At 54.9% G+C, this 23,673-nt stretch overlaps 1 protein-coding gene and 1 non-coding gene across 3 annotated transcripts in view; both read right to left on the bottom strand.

Moving 5' to 3' along the window:
- Positions 1 to 6,510: 6,510 nt before the first annotated feature.
- Positions 6,511 to 23,673, bottom strand: part of AP1B1 (adaptor related protein complex 1 subunit beta 1) — a 51,724-nt gene continuing 34,561 nt past the window's right edge. For both annotated transcript variants that reach the window (XM_059893994.1, XM_059893993.1), the window contains 10 exons: positions 19,304 to 19,402; positions 18,570 to 18,829; positions 17,753 to 17,954; positions 16,187 to 16,330; positions 11,720 to 11,865; positions 10,273 to 10,402; positions 9,886 to 9,970; positions 9,167 to 9,253; positions 8,920 to 9,074; positions 6,511 to 7,433 (listed from right to left, as the gene is read on the bottom strand). In XM_059893994.1, coding sequence (XP_059749977.1) covers positions 7,359 to 7,433; positions 8,920 to 9,074; positions 9,167 to 9,253; positions 9,886 to 9,970; positions 10,273 to 10,402; positions 11,720 to 11,865; positions 16,187 to 16,330; positions 17,753 to 17,954; positions 18,570 to 18,829; positions 19,304 to 19,402 — 1,383 coding nt within the window. In that variant the 3' untranslated portion in view covers positions 6,511 to 7,358. The remainder of the gene's footprint in view (positions 7,434 to 8,919; positions 9,075 to 9,166; positions 9,254 to 9,885; positions 9,971 to 10,272; positions 10,403 to 11,719; positions 11,866 to 16,186; positions 16,331 to 17,752; positions 17,955 to 18,569; positions 18,830 to 19,303; positions 19,403 to 23,673) is intronic.
- Positions 11,127 to 11,223, bottom strand: LOC132348278 (small nucleolar RNA SNORD125). The gene has a single exon (XR_009497406.1). It is a non-coding gene; the product is annotated as a small nucleolar RNA SNORD125 (small nucleolar RNA).

Here is a 23,673-nt window from a genome sequence, read left to right as displayed (position 1 = left end):
TGGGGAATTCCCTGGAGGTCCAGTGGTTAGGACTCCAAGCTTCCACTGCAGGGAGCATGGGTTCGATCCCTGGTCGGGGAACTAAGATCCCACAAGCCACTAGCTGTGCTCATTGAGGCTCAAAGGGATGAGCAGGAAAGTGGCAGCACAGGGACCAGAACCCAGGACCTTAGGCCACTGAAGCTGACTTTCTGAGAAGCCCAACTTCACTGGGGCTCAGAGACCAGAAGGGCTTCAGGAGGAGGCCAGCTGGAGCCTGTGGCCCTGTAGGGAGGGATTCTGAGGAAGACCCTGTCACTGTGGGAGCTGACCTGAGACAGGAGTGGGCCGCCCAGGGCCAGGCTTCCCAAAGACTAGCTAGCCAGAGAACTCGGGCTGCCTGTCGGCCGCTGCCTGACATTTGCCCAAAAGGTTTCTTCCCATCCAGCCTGATTCCAGCCCTTCTCTGGGGTTGAGCACCATGGACCACGTCCAGCTCCCAGGGGTATTTGCTCTGGACTCCTCTTGCCCAGCCATCTGCGTCAGTCCACTGACCATTAATCATAGTCTTTCCTGCCTGTTAATCACTTGTCCCAGCTTAACTCACTCCCCCAGAGTCCTGATGGGGGAAACCCTTACCACTTGGATGCCTCATGCACGGTGGGTCCTTGGTGGCCATCGTAAGACTGCCCATTGATTGTAGCCCGTCAGCCCTTTGAATGCCATGGGGTTTTAAAACCATCAGGACACAAGGAGGCAGCACAGGGCAGGGCTTCCAGGCCTCTGGAGTGAGACCTCTAGGGTTTGAAACCGCCTCCCTGGAGGGGTGTCGTCTGTACAAGTTATGTAAACTCTCTGAACCTCAGTTTCCTTCAAAGGGGATAATAATGGTCTTGACTTCATATAGTTGTTGTGGGATGAAATGAGATGATACAAAGAGGAAAACAAGACAATTTAGTAAGGCTGGTGGGGGGACTAAGTTTGTACATATAAAATAATTTCATTTTATATGCTAGTTTACAAACTATAACGGAGGCATATGTGTGTACACACAGGTAAGTATGTAGACAGGTATTTCCTAGTTCTGTCTGCCAAAAGGGCCTAGAAGTGCCACCCCAAGAGCAACAAACACACCCAGCACCCAGATCTTGGTTTTTAATTCTGTTCTCCAGGCTCCCTGGAAAATGGCTGATGCTAGGGTTGGAGCAGGACAAATAAAAGATGAGCCTGGAGCATCTTATAGTATTGGAAAGTAAGGAAGTGATCAAAAGAAACCAAAGGATGGGGGCATGTCAAAGGGACACAGAGCCTACTTGAAAGAGCTCCCAATAGCCAAAGCTTAAAAAATTTAAGTAGCAAAATAAATAATGCACTTTTGGATTAAACCCAAATTATAAAATAAATATCCATGAGTCCAAACTGATATAAAATGATTGAATTAATACATAAATGCAGGAGAAGAAACAAATTTTCCTTACAGAAGAATTCCAAACATTTTATGTAGCTGCTCCCTGCCCCCACGCTCTTTCCCGAGTGTAGGCTGCACTTCGTGACTTGCTTCTGAAGAACAGAGTGTGGAAAGGGGAGAAAGTAACTTTGCAGTGGAGACCACTGGAAACACTACCTCGGCCAAGTGATCCAGGCTGATGTGACGGCGATAACTCACGTTGATAGCGTGGACCCCTGATACGATGGGACGAGAAGGGCGCCTCCCTGGTCTCCTTCCTAAAAACCTGTAACCCCAGTCTAACCGTGAGAAAAACATCAGACAGACCCAAGTTGAGGGACAGTCTACAAAATACCTGACCAGCACTCCTCGGAATGGTTAAGGTCATGACAAACAAAGAAAGTCTCAGAAACTGTCACAGACCTAAGGAGACTCAGGAAACATGACAACCACATGGAACGTGGGATCTGGGAACAGAACGAGGACATGAGTGGGAAAACTAGTGAAAACTGAATAAAGTCTGGAGTTTAGTTTTAAAATTATATGTTATATAATTTGTTATTTATTTTATATTATAAATATATATTATTCTTATTCTTGTGTATTATATATTAATAAACATATTTACATCATAAACATATTATATACATAGAAAAGAATGGAAAAGATCCCATTTACAAAAGGAACAAAAAAATAGAAAAAACTCATGTATCTATGAAGAATAAATGTGCATGCAAGAATTTTTTTTTTTCTGGCACACCACAGCTTGCAGGGATCAAACCCAGGCCCTGGCAGTGAAAGCACCGAGTCCTAACCACTGGACTGCCAGGGAATTCCCCATGCAAGAACTTTTAAATGAAGACAACTTAAAAGGTTATAGAGGACTTCCCTGGTAGAGCAGTGGTTAAGAATCCACCTGCCAATGCAGGGGACACGGGTTCAATCCCTTGCCCGGGAAGATCCTACATGCCGCGGAGCAACTAAGCCCGTGCACCACAACTACTGAGCCTGTGCTCTAGAGCCTGTGCTCCACAACAAGAGAAGCCACCGCAATGAGAAGCCCGTGCACACAATGAAGAGCAGCCCCCGCTCGCCGCAACTAGAGAAAGCCCACACGCAGCAACAAAGACCCAACGCAGCCAAAAATAAATAAAATAAATAAATTTATAAAAAAAAAAAAACTTATAGAGACGTAAAAGAAAGCATGAAACAATGGAAAGGCATCTACTCCTATATTTGGATGCACAGATTAATATTATTATTATTATTATTTGTTTTGGGGTTTTAAAAAATTTATTTATTTTATTTATTTGTTTGTTGTTCCGCGGCATGTGGGATCTTCCCAGACCAGGGCTTGAACCCGTGTCCCTTGTGTTGGCAGGCAGATTCTTAACCACTGCGCCACCAGGGAAGTCCAGATTAATATTATTAATATTATTATCCTCACATCATTTTGAGGATGTCAATTCTCCATAAGTTAATATAAACATTTGATGTGATCCAAATAAAAATAATACCATCATTAAAAAAAAAAAGAAACTTAGTTCTAAAGTTCAAATGGGACCAAAAGGGTGAATAAGAGGGTACTATAAATTATGAAAATATAAAGGTACTTTTTAAAAAACTCAGTGGTGAGGAGTTCTCTGGTGGCCTAGTGGTTAGGATTCCGGACTTTCACTGCCATGGCCTGGGTTCAGTATCTGGCTGGGGAAGATCCCGCAAGCCACACGATACAGCCAAACAAAAACAAAAACAAACAAAAACAAACGCAATGACCAATGTAAAGACAAATTCTCTGGTACTGAACAGAGTCCAGAAAAGCACTGATATGTATGTGGAAATTTAGTATATGATACAAATGATATTTCAGATCTGTGGGGAAAAGATGAATTATCCAGTAAGTGGTGTGGAAACAACTAGGTAACCATCTGGGAAAAGAAAGTTGAATCCCTACCTCGTTCCTAACATAAAGCCCACATGGAACAGGCTCAAAATGCAAAAACTGAGATGAGACAAGCACTGGAAAGAAAGAAGAGATTAGGACTTCCCTGGTGGTGCAGTGGTTAAGAATCCACCTGCCAAAGCAGGGGACACGGGTTCAAACCCTGGTCCAGGAAGATGCCACATGCTGCAGAGCAACTAAGTCCGTGCGCCACAACCACTGAGCCTGAGCTCTAGAGCCCGCGAGCCACAATTACTGAGCCCGCGTGCCACAACTACTGAAGCCCACGTGCCTAGAGCCCGTGCTCCGCAACAAGAGAAGCCACTGCCACGAGAAGCCCGCGCACCGCAACGAAGACCCAACACAGCCAAAAATAAATAAATTTATAAAAAAAAAAAAAGGAAGAAGAGATTAAAGGAAGACAATGCCCAACACAATTTCAGCATGGAAAAGTAAAAACAGTAACAAAATGGGGAGAAATAACGACAAATCGGGAAGAAAAGGACCAATAACCATATCAAAAAAGGGCAACAAATATGAAAACGGCTCACAGAAAAGGACACACAAATGGCTCGAAAACACATGAACGGAGGCATGTTTAAAACACAGTAAGGTACAGTTTTTTGCCCGTCACTTAAACACACCGCGATACGCTGAGTGTGTGAGGGTGTGGGGAAACAGGCGTCGCCTTCCTGGTTGGTGGGGCTGTAAACTAGAGAAGTTTTAGCACTAGCTATCAAAATGATGAACACACCTACCTTCGACCCAGCAATTTCAGTCTGAGGAATTCACCGACATGAAAATGTATGTTCTTTGCAGTATCAGTTGCACCAACACCACCAAAGACACAATTAAGAGAACATCACGGCGAGGACTGGTTCATCATGGTGCCTCCATTCAATGGAAAACCACATGGCTGTCATATAAAGGCATGAGGCCGCTCTCTATAATGGGCTAATAATGGAAAAGTCTCCAAGATACAAGTACGATGCAGATCGGGGTGTATTCCGTGCTACTCTTTGTGTATAAAAAGGGAAAAAATCGTATTAGACATCATTGAGTCTCTTTGGAAGGTAACATTGGTCCCTTTAGGGAGAAGAATGAGAAGGAGGAATATTTCACTTCTATATTCTTTTTTGCCTTTTGGATTTTGAACCATGTGAATGCATTACCTTTTCAAAACAAGAACTAAAATTTAAAATGTGAAATGCTTATACCCTCTGGTCCAGCAATTCTGGGGCTAGATCCTATAGCTGCATTTGTGTCTATGAGCAAGGATGTCTAGAAAGATATTCACTGCACCTCTGCTTGGAGTCGCAGATGGAAACAGCCAGAATGTCCATCTGCAGACACCAGCCCATCTGCACAAGAAATTCCAAGGTGGCTCTATTTGTACTGATAGGTAAATAAAGCAAAGTGCTGGTAGCGCCTAGGGTGTGCTATTTATTTAGTAAACAACTCCCTGGATTTGCTTTATACAGGCACAGAATTATTCCTGGAAAACCAAAATGTAGCAACAAACTTTGCCTCTAGGGAGGAAAAAAAGAACTGAGGAAGTGTGGAAGGGAGAACTTTATCCTTTGTGTGACTGATCTCACCATGGTCCAGAATCACTCTCTCCATAAAACAAACCACTAGTTGAAGATAAAAAAAATGCTCAATGAGGTCACGCCGCAGGCCTTGGCAGGGTGTCTGGCACACAGGGAACCCATCAGGCCCCTGGGTGTTTGTTGGACCCTCTCAAATAACTGGTTGCTGTGTTGAATTCCCCGACTGGCTGGGAAGGCTCAGGACCCTGGAGAATCTTCCGCAAGATGCCAAGGCCCCTGAGAAGCATCGGGAGCTGAGAATAAGGACGCCTGAGCACACCGGGAAGAGCACATGAGGGGTAGGAGGCACGTGATGGGTGTCACTGGGGTAAGGGAGGGACAGGAAAGCTGGAGAGGTACAAAATCATGGTAAGTTTCCTCCCACAACCGTCTGAGGCCTGAGCACACGAACCCAAGGTGTCCGATGACGGTCCAAGGGCCTCTGTCCGGCCAGAACAGCCTTCCTCATTGGCACTTCCCCCTCACCTCAGGGGCTTGGTCCTGGGCCTCATCATCGCCCCACTGGGGACAGCAGTGCACTCACAAGGCTGGGTGGGCGCTGGGCCTCAGCAGGTCAGGACGGCAGGCGACAGGGCAGGCTGCGGTGAGTCCACAGACGGAGGGCACTCCAGCTGCGTTTGTGTGGGGCCTTCTGAGCCGGACACTTTCAGGTGAGGCGAGAACTGGGGTTGTGCTGTCAGGGGCCTTGGTTGGTTCTAGACTCTGGGGTCCCAGGGCAGTATGGTGACACCCCAGGGGTCAGAGGTGGGGCAGTGGAAGGCCAGGCACCCCTGCCAATGCCCTTCCTCCAGCCCTGGCAGCTGGGACAGCAGTGTGTCCGGCATGGGCAGGGTGCAGGGAGTGGCCATGACAAGAAGGGGCTGAGGGCCCACCAGCCACGAGGCACTGAGAACCCACTCGCAGCTCTGCCCACAGAGCCCTGCCCAGGGTCCCCCCACCTCCCTCCCCACCCCGGGAGCCAGGCCAGTGCCAGAACTGGGGCCACATGGGGTGTCCCTGGTGGTGGCTGGGGAGGCCGCTGCAGATGCAGGGCGGCGAACAGCCCGCCCAGACAGGCCTGGTGCTGGGCCTCCCTGCCGCTCCCAGGAGCTGAGGAAAACCAAGATGGGCTCGGCCCTCCCAGCATCTAAAGTCAAGATGGCGTGGGCTGGGGTAGAGCTGGGGTCAAGGGTGGGAGAGGTGCTGGGAGACCAGCAGGCCTCAGCAGGCAGTTTCCAAGGACAAGAGAGGGAAAGGTACTGTCAGCAGGGCTAGGGAGGGGCTGACAGCTCAAGCCCTTGACCCTGGACCCCAGGAGATCCAGGACCCTGCCCAGAAGAGCCTCAGGACCTGACACACTGGCCAGGGACACACTTGATGTCATCATTTTTATTCACTTTCTCTTTTTGAAAATAAGAGTAAACATACAATATATAGTCTCTATTTATATATATTAGGCATCGTTACTGCAGGGCTCAAGAAAACCGTCCTCAACCACTTGGAAGCAGTTTATAATTCTGACATTTGGTGGAAGAGGAAAAAAGTGTCCGTGATTGCCAAAAGCAGAATCTTTATTATTAAACAGCAGTAACAGGAAAACCTAATGCTCTGTCAGACACAACTGAAACTTGGGAGGCCAGGAGGGGGGCAGCAGATGCTAAGGAGAAACCCCAGACAGGATGCACCCCGCTCGCCCACATGCCCCACCTCTCAGCCGTGTCTCCGCTCCAGGAACCCCGGGCACACCGAGGAATATATCAGAGGCAGAGCCCGTCCTCGCGGGCAAGAGGGGGAGCGGGCGTGCGTGTCTGCCAGGGGAGCAGGAGCCCAGGAGGGGTTCTGGGAGCTTCTGCCTGGTCTTCCCCGAGCGGCTCAGTGCTCGAGAGGGTGGGGTTGTAGGTCCTGGGAGCCCCAGGCCCTGACAGAGCAGCTCTCCTGGTACCCAGTGGACCCTCCACACACGCCAGGATGCCTGCCAGGGCCCATCCCAAGAGAGGGGCAGTGGGGAGGGCACCACCAAGAGAGACTAACACCACCCCAAGAGAGACTGGGGCAGGGGGGCTTCCTGGGCTGGGAGCCTGAGGAGGGAACTGTGTGCTCGCCCTCAGGTGCTGGGAAAAGCAAGAGAAGAACCCTGGATCTCGCCGTCCAGCTCTTGTGCCGCTCTGGCTCCTGTGGTCCCCTCCTCACCTGACGCTAAACGTCAGCAGCAATGGAAAGAGGGGTTTCTCAAGCACGGGAGTATCCCGAGGACCCGGGCAGGCCCTACTGTCAGGACCAGGGAAGCCTGTGGGTGCCAGGAGCCTCGCCTGGCCCCTCCCGGGAGAAGGAGGTGCTGCCACCTCCCAGGGGGCTCCTCGACGCGGCTGGTGGAAGGCTGGAGCGGATGCTGGATGGGGCCTCAGTTCTTGAGGATGGTCTCGTAGGCCTGGTACACGTGCTGGGACACCTCCGGTGCTCGGCACTTCAGGGACAGCTGCAGGGAGAGAGGGGTCAGGGGACAGGGAGCGCTCATTCCCGGAGCTCCTGTCCAGGGCCGGGAAGGAACAGGCGGGGAAGGCAGAGGAGGGAACCAGATGGGAGAGGGTGGTGCACACACGTGGCCTGGTGGCAGCAGCGTCTGGGGCAGCTGTGTGGTGTAGGCGAGGGGGCGGCCGTCGCAGCCAGCCGGGTGGGGACCAAATTTACTCGCAGCCCACACGCCTGCTGTCCGCCCGCCACCGTGGGCCTCTGCTGCGTGAATCACGAGCCCGAGGCTGCCAGGCAGTGCTGGCCGCACCCTGCAGAGCTGCCAGGCCCCCCACAGCCCATGGAGGGCGGAGGAGGTTGGGGGCCGGGAGGGAGGCCATGGGGACGCTGGGTGGTCTTTCTGGTTTCCTGCACAGGAAGCAGGCACGCCAGACTTGGCTCGGCTCTAACTGCGGGAAGAGCCTGGAGAGCCTAGCCCCAGCAGCGGAGACAAGCGCAGCCACCCCTCCTGCCAACATCACCCCTCTGAAGGGGGCCGTTGGGAAGGGGGAGGGGCACGTGGCGCTCTAGCAGTCAGGGCCCCAGTCTCCTCCGAAGGGCTCTGTGCACACTGACTGTGGGAAGTGAAGGCACCAGGCTGAGGAGCACAGGGCAGCCTATCCTCCTGCCTGCAGCCTGCATGCGTGTCTGCCCGGCTCTGGGGGGCAGCGGGGTGAGGCCAACTCAGGAGAGCCGGGCCAAGAGATGGGGTGTGCGAGGTATGGCTGGGAGGATGGAGGGGAAGAGGAAGAGAAAAGCAATCCGCTAACCTCCAAGTCCTGCACCACGGGAACCAGCAGGGAAGGTGGACATGCAGCAACCGAACACGGAGACGGAAATTACCACCACTGAAGCCACCGCCGAGGCCCCACCCGACCTCTGCGCCCACACCACCAGCGGGGCCCAGGTAGCAGCATCTGGAGGGTCATGCCTGCCCGCGACTTGGGTGCAGGGAGAAGCAAAGCCTGGGCTCTCTGGGGCCTGGAACAGCGGCTTGGCCTCTGGGAAGCCACGTCCTGACTGAGGTCTCACTCAAAGGTCAGGAAGGATGAGTTGCTTGGAATCCACGTCCTCCCAGGAGGACACTCAGGTGGGGAAGAGCCGGAGGGCCAGGGCCAGGGCCCAGCAGAGCCACTTTCCAGTCAGACGGGCCTTGGGCCAACTGGGCCGCCTCACAGGGCCCAATTTTACAGAATCTTCTAGTCCAACTCACTGTTCTGAGACCCAATTTGGTGTCTTATCTGAGAAACTAGATGGGACTGAGTTGGAAGCTTTCTAAGGTCAGAATTCTGATGCTCCTCCAATGCCAGGCTCAAAGGGATCCCAGCTCAGCTGGGCTACAGTGTCCCCCAATCAGGGCCGACCCTTAGCCCGAGAAGAAGGGGAACGGGAGAGGCTGCCCAGACAGGAAGGCAGAGGCCCCGCGGCAGACAGGCAGGAGGGGGGGCCCTCACCATGAAGCTGGGGTTGCCGGGCTGGATGCGCAGCTCCGCCAGCACCCAGATGCCATTGGTCAGCTTGAGGGACTGGTAAAGCATGTCCTGGCCCTCCACGTTCCTCTTGGCAACGGTGAAGATGTTGCTGCTCTGCAGCCTACTGCTCACGGCCTCTGGGGGTCAGAAGGCCCCCAGTCAGAGATGGGGAGGCCTGGGGCACAGGCGAGGGGCAGCATGGAGTGGGGGTGGGGCTCAGGAGTCCTACCCGCATTCAGGGGGCAGTCTCTGATCTGGAACTGGGCTTCGTTCTCATTGGGAATGTCTTTCCACGTGGCCAGGAACATCTGCCGGTCTGGAGGAGTACAGGTGGGATCCTGATACACCTTTGATCCCACTCAGTCACCCTCAGCAGGAAGTGGGTCGGGGGGCAGTGCCACCTTGAGGCTGAGGACAGGACTGGCTCTGCCACAGTCCCTCCTGCTTCCCTGAGCAAACCCTGAGCTCTGTGAGGGTGGCCACTTGTGCTGTTCCCAAAAGACCCCGGGTTGCTGCCTCTGGGCCTCAGAGTTCTCCCCACTACCACCCACATCCGCCCTCCTGCTGCTCTGGAGCCAAGCACCCTGCTCATTAGTCACAGCGGTGTTACAGGGCTTCTGATGTGGCAGAGATGATGTGGGCAAAGTGCTCCATGCCCTCTGGGTGCTGGGATGAGTCTTCCCAGGGGTTCCAGCTGGGGCACAGGGGATGGGCATCAGCTGTGACACATGGCCGAGGCTCCCTGCCTCAGGGGGCCCATGGGACGACTGTCTAGAGGCTGCAGGCAAGGCTGAGGGGCAGAGCTGGCCAGATAAGACCCTGGGGGCCCCGGTGAAGGTGTGACCCTCACTCTAGACTCTGCAGGGGAGCCAGCGACTCATGGACTCTATCGTGGGGCAAAGCCAATCCATCTGTTCTAGGGACCCCAGGGGTACCCTCATGACTCACCCATCTTCCCATCCTCCACAAACAGGATGTGCAGCGGGTACAAGGTGCTGAAGTAGAAGACGTCGATGTTGTTCTTTACGGCCACCTAGGAACAAGGGGGTCCCTGATTAGTCCCTGATGCTCGATACCCTGAGGCCCCAGGAAGTGCCTGCTCGCTGTGAGCCCACCTGAGCAGGTTCCCTCTCATGACTTCCCCAGTAGCCATGCCCAACACCCCCTTCCCACCGGCCTCCCCCACTCCCCATCCCCACCCCCAGTCTGTGTCCAAGAGCAAGATTCCACAGACAGCCCTTTGCCAGCACCAGCCAGGCCCAAGACGGTTCCCCCAGGCTCCTCCCCAGGGCAGGTGGGTAAGGACTGGGGTGCCAAGCCCTGCCCGGAACACACCTGGAGGTTGTTCAGAGGTTCCATCTTCATGACTGAGCCCACCGTGTTGAGGGGCAGGGAGATCTCCACAGTCTGGTTGGGGCTGAGCGGTGCATGGACCTGGAGGGGGGCGGCGGGGGCCAGGCCAAAGCTGGGGAGAGAGAAGCCCCCGTGGAGGTGGCAGGGGAACAGGTGCTGACACAGGACAGGCGGGCTCCTGGGGCTCCAGAGCCTGGGCAGCAGCTGGCGAGAAGCCTCTCCAGTGAGCTGGCCTCATCCCAGGCCCAGGCCCAGACCCAGACCCAGGCCTGAAGGACAAGCTCCTGAACCCCACTCCCCACCCCTCAATGGCCACAGGAACAGGAAGAGAAATCTGGGACAGCTGAAGGCCTGAAGCCCATCTCTGTTCCTCTTTCTCCTCTGGGTGAGGTGCTGGGCAGGCCCAGGTAAGCGAGCCCCTGCCCTGCCCTGCCCTCAAGGAGCTCCATTTAAAACCAGGGGAAAAAACAAAAAAACAAAACAAAACAAAACAAACCAGGGGGCCTTTAAGCTTCTTTTAATTTGAAAACTCTGTGACTGCCCAACTCTCAGTGACCAACCTCCATCTCCCAGGAGGGATGTGACCATCCCAAGCAAGACACTGGGTTTTACTGTCTGGGCCAGAACTGGCTAGATCATAAGATGGCCACAGAGATTCAGAAAAGCCCTGCTTCTTGGTATAGCAGCATGTGAGCAAATCAGGAGTATGCCCAAGAGCGTAAGAGACACTGGAGTGTTTCTGTGGCCTCTAGGGTCCCCTGAGGGTAAGCAGCAGAGCTGCCCACCCTCCCTGGTCTGACGGAGGGTGGGAAACCACTGGCCCACAGGCTCTCCCTGAGGAAACAGCCCCTTCAGTCAACTTCTTAGAGGCTCAGTTTGCTCATCACTAGAGCCACTCAGGAAGAAGGATCATCAGGAGAGGCTGCTGGGGTCCCCCAGAGAGCCCTGGCCTAGCTGGCCTGGTCCATGAAGACCCTGATGGTGCCAGACAGGAGACCTTCCCTACTGACAGGGGACCTGGTGGGGGTGAGGAGCCTGGAGCAGCCACCGTTCACAGAGGTCCTGTCTGGTGATTTAATCCTGCCACGTGGGGGAGGTTGGCGGGCAGGCCCACTCCCCATCCTCCTTCTTAGAGACAGGTCCTGAGACGAAAGCTGCTCAGATCTGGAGATTATGTCAGTAAAATGCCCCCCGGGCAGTGGGGGAAGGCAAAAATAAAGGGAGGTGCGCTGCCCCTCCACCTCATACTTTGGTGTCCACATAAAGAGGTTACTGTGGGGAAAAATCACTGCTTTAGAGAGTTTTGGTCTGAGATGTGGTTGTGAGGAATATCCTCCTTCACCAGAAAGAGGCTCCAGGACCACAGCCCTCAGCGCCTGCCTGCAGTCACCAGCATGGGCTCTCAGCAGGCTGGCCTCGGGGAGCTCACCTGTTGCGGTTGAACTGGATGGCAAAGTCGGTCATGACCTGCAAGGCCTTGTTGGTCAGCTGCAGGTCCATGGAGATGGAGCCCACCTGGCGGGTGAAAGTGCCTGAGATCTCCAATCCTTTGGCCTTCATAGCCGGGAGCCAGACCTGCAGGGAAGATGATGGGAAGGGGGCTGGTGTTCACCATGTCCCCAACTCCACAGCCCACGTGAGGGTCCTTCCCCCACCCCCCTTCCCTCACACCTAAAGGGGCCTCTCAGATCGATCACACCTGCCTTTACCATCAGGGGACGACCATGTGAACCGTGGGATGGGAGGAAGACTCCTGCACAGCCTGCCCAGGACCCCCCGCCGTAGTGTGGCCACGTGCTGGAGCAGCGCAGGGCAGGGCAGGGAGGAACTTGGTGTGCCCAAGGCTGAGCCGAGTCTCCCGAGGTCAGAGAAAGACGACTCAGAAGCAGGGCTGAGGAAGGCGATGAGACAAGCGGGCCCTGCCAGCCTCCTGACGAGCCAAGGAGAGTCGAGAGCCAAGGGCACTCTGGGCCTCGGCCAGAGCCTTAGGCCTCCCTGGCTGTCACAGCCTGCCCTTCCTCGCAGAAGGCAGGGCTGGCCTTTAATTGTACAAACTGGCCTGACCAAGGACAGTACTAAGAGGACCCCTCGCCTGGCAGGCCTTCTGCTGCTTGCTTGGCTGCCCTTGTCATCCGAGTCTCAGCTCAAGCCCACCTCCTCCGGGAAGCCTGCCCCAAGGCTCCTTCTCCAGGCTCCCGCTGCAGTGACGTTTTAGCAAATAAACTGTCTTCTCAGTCCCCAGACAGCTCTTCGGGGGGAGGGTTCTGCTTTTCTGTCTTTGTATCCTTGGCTCGGAGCTTGGTGTGAGATTGGTATTCAGGGAACGTTTGCTAAGCGAACAGCATGAATTAAAAGCTCTGCCCGTGAGGGACACCAGTGGGGGCCATCCTGTGGACGCGCAAATGCCTCTCAGGTTGCCATTCTCACCAGGACAGCTCACAGCCCCACCCCAGGCCAGCTTCCCCAGGTGCCCTATGTCAGTGAACGCCCCACTGTCTCTCAAGTCGCCAACGCCAGGAACCAGAGCATCTGGGCACCAGCCCTCAGCCCACCCTGACCCCCACGCCATGGTCATGCAGCTCAGGTCCTGTCAACACCACCTCCTCCCATCTGCCACCACGTCCTCTGCTCTCCCCTCTCCACAGGCACCACTTGCGTCTGAGCCACCATCAGAGTTCCCCAGGTCAGATGGCAGCCACCGCATAGCTGCCCAATTCTTCTATCCCCAATTTCCACAGCAGCCAAAGGCATCTTTTAAAATGCAAATCTGATCATGGCACCCTTGAACCCCCTCAATCCTGCAATGCTTCCACTGCCCACGGCCTCCGAGGCCTGGTGCCCTGCTCTCCCTGGGCTCTGGTCCTCACACACACACTGTTCCCTCTGCTTGGAAAGCACGCCCCACCCTGACCCCGTCCTAATTGCTAACTCTGATCATGCTTTGCTTCCCCCAGACACATCTGTGAGGGCAGAATCTCATGGCTTCAGCCATGAGCTATGATTTGGCACACAGCACTCAGAGGGCTCCCACGGTGACTTCCCTGCTCTCCGCCCCTCCAAGGAACCTGGCTTCCTTTCCCAGGTTCTTGCAGAACTGGCTCTTTCTGGCACTGTCACCGTCCTGACTGCCGAGGGTGGGGACCTCATCTCTCTTGGTCATTGTAGGTTCATGGAGTCTAGAACTGTCAGCACCCACTGGCCCAAGTGCTTGAGGAACTCCAAGTTCTTGTACAGAGAGCCTCATCCCCCTTGACCAGGAGGGGCGGGGAATGTACGCAGGACAAACAATTCGAGGTAGTCACAGCGCTGTCAGGAAAATGTAGCCCGCACAGCCACTGCTTCTGGAGGGAGAGCATACCCACATCCCAGAACTCGCCTGTGACTACGGTAAGAGGAGGGAGAAAGTCCTGCCCATGTTGCAAGGACTCCTCCTCCAGGCAGCCTGCCCTGATTACTCCTAACCTGAGATCCCCTCACCTCTCCTTCCGGTTGGTACACTCATCTGGCTCTCCACTAAGACAAAGCAGTGATAATATCTGTTAAAATGAACCCACATACAGAGGGCAAGCTCCCCGAGGGCCAGCTGATTCTGACAACCCATGACATTAAGGTAGGCACGTTGAGGTTCTTAAACACTTTAAGATCACATAAGGGGGACCTCCCTGGTGGCGCAGTGGTTAAGAATCTACCTGCCAATGCAGGGGACATGGATTCGAGCCCTGGTCCGAGAAGATCCCACATGCTGCGGAGCAACTAAGCCCGTGCGCCCCAACTACTGGCTCTAGAGCCCGCAAGCCACAACTACTAAAGCCCGCGTGCCTAGAGCCCGTGCTCCACAACAAGAGAAGCCACTGCAGTAAGAAGCCCGCACACCACAACGAAGAGTAGCCCCCGCTCACCACAACTAGAGAAAGCCTGTGCACAGCAACAGAGACCCAATGCAGCCAAAAATAAATGAAATTAAATCTTTAAAGAAAAAAAAAAAAGATCGCATAAGGGTTGGGGGCAGAGGCTTTGGTGCCACAGCCCTACATTTAGTTCCAGACTCTGTCACTTACCAGCTATGTGACCTTAGGCAAAAGCACTCAGATTTCTCAACTGCAAAAATGGGAATAACAGCATCATAAGGCTGCTGGGAGGACTTAGTGGGATGGTGGCCATGCCACGTTCATGCAGTACCCGGCACGGAAGTGTGTGGTTGCTAGCACTAGACTTGCCGTCTGCTGGGGGCCCCTCAGGCCCAGATCCTGCCAGGAATCCTGGCTGGGGGCTCTGGCCACCACCACTGTGGTGTAGCGGGCAGGGCAGGGCAGGTGCTGGCTCATAGCTCCCCAGTCATGAGGGAGATGTCCCTGTGCCCCTGAAGCCCTGCTGTGTCCTGCTTTGGGGAGGGGACCTCAGAAGAGAGAGAGGGGCTCTGGCTGGGAACGAAGCAGCAGACATGGTGTGTGACCTGAGTGTTGTGAGGGATCAGGCCACGTCTGTCCCCTCTGGCAGCTTCCTTGAGGCTGAAAGCCTGGCCCACACTGTGCTCTCCTTAGCGCCAGGCCCATGTGTTCTCACACCCCGCACTCAGCTCTCCTTCCCTCACCCTGCCCCTTGCCCACTGTTCCAGCTGGAATCCCCCTCCCCGCCAGCCCCACGTCCTGCCACACCTGCCTCCAGTCCAGCCTCCTTTCCACCCCTACAAGTGCCTTGCTGTCCGGCAGCCATCAGTCAACTCCTGCCAGTCTCCTCACTGGCTCCTTGCTTCTGCTCTAGCCTTTCCAGTCTGGCCTCCACATGGTGGCCAAAGGATCGCTCTCAAGTGCAAATCTGCTTCATCTCTGCTTAAAACCTTCCAATGCCTCCTGCTGCACCAGGATCAAGAGCAAAGCCTCAAAGCTGGTGCCGCTGACCTCGCCAGCTTCCTCCCTCCTTAGCTCTGCTCCAGACAAGAGTCTGGGGGTGGGGGGTGGGGGTACTGCCCTGGGTGGCCCAGTGGGCACTGTGGGGCACCGCCAGGCAGGCAATGGTGGCGGGGGGGAAACACTGTGTTTGGTGGGCTGGGGTCAGGGATGCTGCCTTGGGGACAACGGTCTTCACAATGAGCCACTATCCTGCAGCCCTTGAGTATTTTCTGCATGGTTTCAACATGCCCTGAAATTTCTAGGAAACTAATGATGGTGAAAATCAAGGGAAGCCTGTTCCTTGTTTTGTTTGGAACTTTACTGGAAGTCAGTCACCATTTCAGAAACTAATGGCACCTCTGGCCACATCACTCATGGCACGTGAGCTACAAACACTCTCTATAGCTGTGGTGTCACTGTGACTCTGTACTGCTGCCAGCACCCAACAATGTCATCAGATCTGGGGCGGGCATGCCCAAGCCTCCACAACACAGAAACACATCATTTCACTCTCTTCCTTTTAAGCCTCTTTTATGCGATGACAACATCTTATCATTTTTGAAATTATATGTGTAGGTAGGATGTACAGTCCACAGATCTCATTTATTATGAAAGGAGGGGGAGTTATAAAACCCCTATTATCAATAAGGAGCTTTGGGTCAGACAGCACTGAGAACCACTGACCCAACTAGATGGGACTTTTGCCAGTTTTCTGGAAGGTGTGGGCTCTCCCTCAACTCTGGGCCTGGAGCCCTCTCCCCATTTTTGCCTTGCTAATTCTGACTTGATCCGAAGGCCTGAGCTCCAGCAACACCACCCTCTCGGAAGCCTTCCCCAGGCCTCCACGCCTGACTTAGCATCCCTTCCCTGTGCTCCCTGCTGCCCTCAGCAACGTGCTGGCCAACTGCTGCTCCGGGAGCCCATCCTGGCCGGCCTGAGCCAATCCCACACAGTGGGCCACTTAAGGAGCCCACACGTCCTGCCACGAGAGAAGCCATGGCACTTACTGCTTTGGGAGCCACATATGATCCTGATAAGGTGCCCACGCCACTGGTCAGGTCAAAGAGGTCACTCAGGCCACTGCCCATGGGTGCTCCTAGGTTGGCTGGTACTGCTGTTGCTGGGGGTGACACGAAGTTGGGGGTCCCGATCTAGAAAGGAAGGGAAACGGGTCAAAGGCGGGCATCAAAGGCAGGGACATCAGGGCCTCAGGATGAGTGTGGCCACCTGGCCCTTTAGAAAACAGGGGGGCAGGCCAGGCGGGGGTATTGCAAGGCTGCCATCACATCAACTCTAAGTTGCAGAAACAAGACAGAGTGAGGTGGGTGGAGAGGAGAGGTCGAGCCCTCCCGTGCCCCGCAGGCCCTGAGGGAAAGGGCTGGGGACACTCACAAACTAACAGCCCATGGATAAAGGGGTACTTGAGACACAATGCTGTGAGGGGGCTGTGCTCAGCAGACAGGAGCACGCACCCCAGGATGTCAGAGAGGAGTCGTGGGGACTGAGAGGGCCGGCGAGCCTCAGGATAACAAGGCAACTTCATCATAGGGTAGTGAGGATGGGCTGAGGAATTAATGGACATGGGGGCCCAAGGGCAGCTGGATGCTGGGCAGTCAATGCGGAGGCTGCCAGGACACTGGACAGAGGCCAGGGCTAGCAGGGAGGGACTGCTTTGACATCATCCGACCCTTGGGATGCTGGGTGGGCGATCTACGAGCAGGGTTGGTGGCACGAGGGTTGAACCATACCCCTTCAGGCTCATCCCCCATCTCCAAGCAGAAGCAGGCAGAGTGAAGAGAACAGGCAGCCACATGCAGAGAGAAAAGCCAGGAAAGAAGACACAAAGAGATAAGAAAGAGAGGGAAAGGGGGAGAAAATTAGTCATTGCTGCTCCACCCAAAAGGCGCCTGGTGTGAGGCTGTGCCGGGCCTATGAGGGGTCCACATTGTCTCTATGAAGGGCATGACCCACTGGCCTCACCTGACCACCCTCGTCCTTCCTACCCTTTCCTATGCTGTGGCCTTGGGGACCTGAGCCAGGCATGGCCAAGTGACAAGGGCCCCACTGCCCCCTCCACCCAGCTCTACCAGCTGCCTGAAGAAATCCCAGGGAAACACCCAGGCCAGTCTTACCACCCCCTTTCACAGGGGAGGAGGGACTGTCCCTGACCTCTCATGGGCCTCTCTCAGGCCTGCTGGGCTGCTACCCTCAACCAGTGCAGCGTGCGGGGTAAGTGGATGCAGGTATGGCTCCTCCAGCCTTACAGGGCCAAGGTGCCAGACTCAGGGGAAGGGGCTAGGACAGGCCCTACACTGCCCCAGGTCTCTTGGGGTTCAGCAGCCCGGCAAGGGGCTAAATCCTGTGTCTGCCGCTTAGCAGCTGTGTGCTCTTGGAAGGAAGGTCACCTGACCTCTTTAAGCCTCAGTTTCTCACCGATGTGTAAGGTGTACATGATCACCTTTGCAGGCAAATGTGCCTGAAGCCCTTGGTTGGCATCTGGCAGAGAGGGCGTTCAATGATCGCTCCTCCAAAGATCACTATCAACCTCATCCAGAGGGGGCCCCAGGACATACCAGGCTGTCGAGGCCGCTGCCAAGAAGGTCCACAGCTCCCATCTGCACCGAGGAGGTGGCCAGGGGTGGGCCACTCACCGGAGGGCCAAGGTCCAGGTTGAGGAGGTCGCCCAGCAGGTCGCCCTGGGTGGGGATGACATCCAGCTGCTCGCCAGGGGGCGCTCCGGCAGGGGCCGTCTCCGGGCTCTCCGTGCTCTCACTCCTGCCAGGACAGGGAAAGAGGTTCAGCAGGGTGGGGGGTCAGGCTATCTCAGGGAGGCCAGAGCCCCCAGTCTCCAGGATCCACCCTCAGGACAGGCACCTGGGTCTCCTCACTGTCCCAGAAGCCTGTCTATATCCCCCCCTTTCTCCCGCTTCCGACGCCTGATCCATCTTGTTGGCTCTCCGAGAGATCCAGCTTCATGGGCTGAGGGAAGGGAGGGCCATCTGTATTCCCCTCACTCAGCCCACTCTAAAGAGAAGAGCAGGTGCCGGTCCCAGAGGACTGGACAACCAGGCCAACAACCCTGGGAGCCACACAGCAGGAAGGCGAGAGGAACAGGGCTCTGGAGCCAGGCAGAATCGAGTCTGAGCCCAGCTCTGCTGCCTGGGATGCTGCAGCAGGCACTCAAGCTCTCTATGCCTCTTGTCCCCATCTCTTAAGAGGGGACATCTCTCAGAGCTGTTGTCACCGAGTCAACACCTGGTATGTAGTAAGCATTCACTGAAAAGTTGCTAGAATCATAATTTTGCTCAGACTCAGGCCCGAGCGCTTGTGCTACTGAACCGAGGAAGCAGGTGGGGAGGCTCAGGCCAGCAAGTGGTCCCCGGTACTCACGAGGCCGTGCGGGGCGGCAGGCTCTTGTGCACGACGCCCCGGCCCCCCTCCACAAAGGCGCTGGGCGGCTTGTGGTAGACGGAGGCCAGGGTGCCGATGTAGCAGATGAGCTCGTCCAGCAGCGTGGGCTCGATGAGGTCTGTCTCCTCCGAGATGAGCGGCTTCTCCGCCAGCACCACCTCCTTGGCAGCCACGGGGTCCGTGGAGAGCAGGCGCCAGTAGATGTAGCCGCGGTCTCGCAGGTCCGGGTTGTCTGAGTCCTGGGAGGTGATGAGAAGCCAGTGAAACTCAGAGCAACCAGGTGAGGGGAAGGGGGAGCCCCATCCGTAGTCCCACGACACGGGTGGGATCACAGGGCGACTGATGATGGCAACCTGAGAACTGGTGGGAGCACACCCGTAAACCGCTTGAACAGATGTGGCCCAGCCCCCCAGTTTCCCCCCAGCCCGCTCCTGCCTCTGTTCCCTGCCTCCTCCACCATCTGCCCTCCCGGTTCTCAGGGACTTCCCTCTCCTCTCTCATTTATGGTCTGGCTCAAAGTCACCACCTGCCCCCGCCCCACCTCTATTTGATTGTGACTGAGCTCCTTGAGCAGGGATCCTGGAATGCTCTGGGGCCAAACCCCAGTGGTGCCAGTTTTAGGGGCAGGACCACCCAGGTCTGGCTCCTTGGACTGAAGCTCCCTCCGTGGAACAAGGGCTGTGCTGGGCACAGCAGGGAGGCTGCGCACCCACCTGAGTGGCCAAGCTGAGGACCTGCTGCACCAGCTCCTGGGTCTCTGTCGGCTTCTTCAGAAAGAGTTTCACGATGGCTGTCAGCAGCTGCAGCTGGACCTGCAGGAAGACAGAGAGGAGGCGAGGAAGGAGTGTAAGCTTCTTGTGGGGACAGTAGGAAACCAGGTGAGGACCTCAGAGAGGGAAAACGATGTTCAAAGACTGAGAACAGCTTTCCTGGGTTTGGGGTTAGCCATGCAAACAGGCCAAGTCCAGCAGGGGTGAGGTAGTGCTGAGAAGCCTGGACCTTGGCCCGACTGCTCAGGAAGGAGCTGGCCACGGTGCTATCTGGCAACCCCAGGCAGGTGGAGGCTGCTGCGCAGTGCTAGGGTCCCAGAAACCCATCAGGGCTCCAGGCCTCACAGCCTTCAGGAGCTCGCAGCTTACGGAGGCAACACGTGTGCCTGGTATGCTTATTAAAGACCATCTGCCAACAAGTGGAACAGGTGCCAGGGATGCCCAGCAGACTGGGGCAGCAGGGCTCACACAGTCAGCCTGTTGTGAGGAACTGTGCTTCCACCAGAGGGCGGGAACCATTCCTGCCCCGCCCCCACCAGCCCCACCTCTCACCTGCCACTGCCTTCACCTGAACATGCCTCCTGTGCCCCCTCCCACTTCTGTAGCCTCTTGTCCCCCTCACTGGCGCCACCCCACAGTACTGGAAATGCTTTCCAGCCACAGGGCCGCCCTGCGGAGAGATCTCCTTGAGGGCAGGGATCGTGTCTGTCACTGCTGCATCCCTGGCTATTGTTCATTCTAGTGCCTGGTGTGTAACAGGCACTTAAGAAAAACCTGCTGACTAAAAACACACCTCTGAAGAACAATTCTCTGTGCATAGCCCTTCCTTAGCCCCATCGCATTTTGTCAGTCCTGGAACAAGAGGACAGCCTGAGGCTCCCCGGACTGTGCTAGGGACAGGCCTGCGGCAGAAGGGTGGCAACGGGGCTGGTTGCACCTCCTGGGCCTGTCCGGCAGGAGGGAACTTACAAAAACAAATGGCTTAGCTGCCCTGGTATGCAGGGCGGGCTGACAGCAGGAGGCAGGATTGAGGGGGTGCAGTCTGTTTCTGGGACTAAGCATCCAGAGTCCCTGCAATCTGGTGACACACGGGCCAATGGCAGAGGAGCAGGCTAGCTGTGTCCAAGGCAGGAGGCGGCTCGGGGACTGGCTTTCAGACCTGGCTCGAGTCCCTGGCTGGGTAGCCTAGAGAAAGCCACTTACCCTCAGTCGTTGAGGGAGAGGTGTGGCCTACCTCAGGGGGTTCTTGTGAGCTCTGAAGACGCAATCAGTGGAAGCTTACTTGGAGCCAGAGTTAGACCACACCTCATTTGAACTCTGATTCTACCACTTACCAGCTGGTGACCCTGGACAAGCTATTTAACTTCTGAGTCTGTTTCCTCATCTATAAAATGGAGGCAACACTTCACAGAGTTGATGGGAAGAGTCAATGAGACAACAAACGGAAAGAACTGACTGTGTCCTCTGCTCAATGCACAACAGCTGTCATCATCGTCAACGTCACCACAACTGCCACACAGGGACTCTTTACCAAGTTCTCCCCAACCCCAGGCAGCTGGCTGCCAGCGCTCATTCATCACTGTCGGGTCTGCAGTGCTGCCTGGGAACAGGGCTGCCTCAGCTCCCTACCTAGTCTCCCCACACACACTGAGGCCCCCGTTCGCCTGCAGGTCAGGGCAGTCCCCCTGCCAAGATGCTGCTGCCCCTCCCCTCAGACAGGCCAGATGCAGCGCTCCCTGTCCACGGCTGGAGAGGCTTAGGAGCCAGGACGAGGGGGCTCAAAGAGACAATCTAAAATAAGTTCCTAGGACTTCCCTAGTGACGCAGTGGTTAAGATTCCGCCTGCCAATGCAGGGGACACAGGTTTGAGCCCTGGTCCAGGAAGATCCCACATGCCGCAGAGCAACTAAGTCCGTGCACCACAACTACTGAGCCCACGGTCCGCAACTTAGAGAAAGCCAGCACAGCAACGAAGACCCAATGCAGCCAAAAATAAATAAATAAAATAAGTTTCCAAACTGCAAAGCATTAAGTATTCTTATAAAAGCTCTGAACTGTGCTGTGAACCCAGGAGGCAAAGGAAGCAGGCCACCTAATTAAAACACCATCACCACCCAACTACTGTTTGCTGAGCGCTGGAGTGGGCAGTTTACACACAACATCCAATAAGCTTTGCAGGAACCCTGTGCTAGAGATGAGGAAATGGGCTTGGCGGGTTTAACGCTCCAGATCCTACAATGGGGGAGGAGCCACAGGCAGAAACACCCCCACAGGGCATCCTCTGCAGTCATCCCAGCAGGACCTGACTACAGGAGCAGAAACCAGCCTAGACTGGGCTTTGCTTCTCAGACAAAGGAGGGAGGCTGGTGCGGTGGAAGTGGAGGCAGCCCTGGGGCAGGCTGCCAGCTGGACATGGCAGGTGGCAGTGGGAGTCGGTGGGAATTACTATTATTATTTTGTGACGGACACCTGTTGTTTTTCCCACCCCGCATCCATTCGATCTTCTGGCTTTGAAACGCTGGCTTTCCCTCAGAGAACTGTCCTTCTCTCTGGCCCTCTCAATCCACAGAGACAGGGACTGGCTCAGGGTAATGCAAACAGGCTGAACTGTTGCTGGAACCACTGAGGGGAAGGCAGTTACGGGGCTGCTAAGTGAGAAGGACGTAGCCTGGAAGCACTGACCCCTCACAAGCTTCACTGGTGGGGAGCCTGCCCAAGGACAACGCCACCCAAGGAAGGCACAGACAGCCCCGCTGCCACCGCCCACGCACCTTCACCCAGTGGTGCAGAAGAGAGAACGCTCCTTGGACTCAGCTACAGGAACCCATAGGTCCCCTTTTCTGCCTGGACAAGTGTGCTTTTAAACCAATTCTGACCAACACCGACACCACCATTAATGAGTGCTTCTAATTTAGGGGCTGCACACATGTTAGGGACATTACACAAAGCATCCCATTTAACTTTCACAGCACAGGATGAGGGAAAGTCTTATGACTCTCATTTTGTAAATGAGGAAACTGAGGCTCAGACAGGTGAAGGGTTAGCATAAAGGCAGCAAGCCAGGAAGGGGCAGAAGAGGGGTTTGGACTCTGGTATCTCCGATTCAAGGTCCAGGGTCTGACCCACTGGGTTCCACTGCGCCAGCTGGGCAGCTAAGATTTCTGTGCTCACAGACATTTTAAAGGCCCCACGTGCATGAGCAGACAGTTCACGTAAGAGGGAATACAAATGTACAGATGTTCAACCCCACTCAAAACAGAAATGCAAACAAAACTATACCAAGGTACCATTTGTTATCAATCAGATAGGTAAAAATAAAGTCTGAGCATGCACTAGGCTGGCAAAGGAGGTAAGGAGAGGACTCTCCCACCTCTGAGACAGGAGTGTAAACCAGAACAATCTCCACACCCAGGGAAATCTGCTACAGCAACCTGAACCTGCAATGCACGGGCCCTTCTACCTAGCATCGTGCTTCTAAGAATTCACCCTCCAGCTGCACATGCAGATGTGCTTTCCACAGGTTATTCACAGCAGTACTGTTTAAAAGAGCAGAAGTTTGGACACCTAAATATCCGTCAGGGGAGGCTGGTTAAACAAACATGGTCCTTCTGCATGAAGGACTCCTCTGAAACTGTAAATTAATAAAGGCATAAATTAATAATTAATAATGGCATGGCCTTCAAATGTATTTTTAAGGGGGAAAATGAAAGGTACCGAACAGTTTCAATTTGTATAGTTTACTATCAGTATTTAAAAATAAGTGAGGGGACTTTCCTGGTGGTGCAGTGGTTAAGAATCTGCCTGCCAATGCAGGGGACACGGGTTCGAGCCCTGGTCCAGGAAGATCCCACATGCCATGGAGCAACTAAGCCCGTGTGCCACAACTACTGAGCCTGCGCTCTAGAGCCCGAAAGCCACAACTACTGAGCCTGTGTAGCACAACTACTGAAGCCCGTGTGCCTAGAGCCTGTGCTCCGCAACAAGAGAAGTCACTGCAATGAGAAGCCTGCGTGCCGCAACGAACAGTAGCCCCTGCTCGCCGCAACTAGAGAAAGCCCGCGCGCAGCAACGAAGACCCAACACAGCCAAAAATAAATAAATAAATAAATCTTAAAAAAAGTGAGAAGGAAATATATATATATAGTCGATCCTCATTATTCACAGAGGACACATATGCAAATTTGTCTGCTTGCTAAAATTTACTGGTGACTCTGAAATCAGTGCTTGTGGCGTTTTCACGGTCATTCACAGACGTGCATAGCAGGGAAAAATTCGAGTTGCCTGAAGTACACATCCCCAGCTGAGGTCGAGTG

This window comes from Balaenoptera ricei, chromosome 14, assembly GCF_028023285.1.
Source record: "Balaenoptera ricei isolate mBalRic1 chromosome 14, mBalRic1.hap2, whole genome shotgun sequence".
Classification (NCBI taxonomy): domain Eukaryota; kingdom Metazoa; phylum Chordata; class Mammalia; order Artiodactyla; family Balaenopteridae; genus Balaenoptera; species Balaenoptera ricei.
This window is presented reverse-complemented; position numbering and strand designations above follow the sequence as displayed.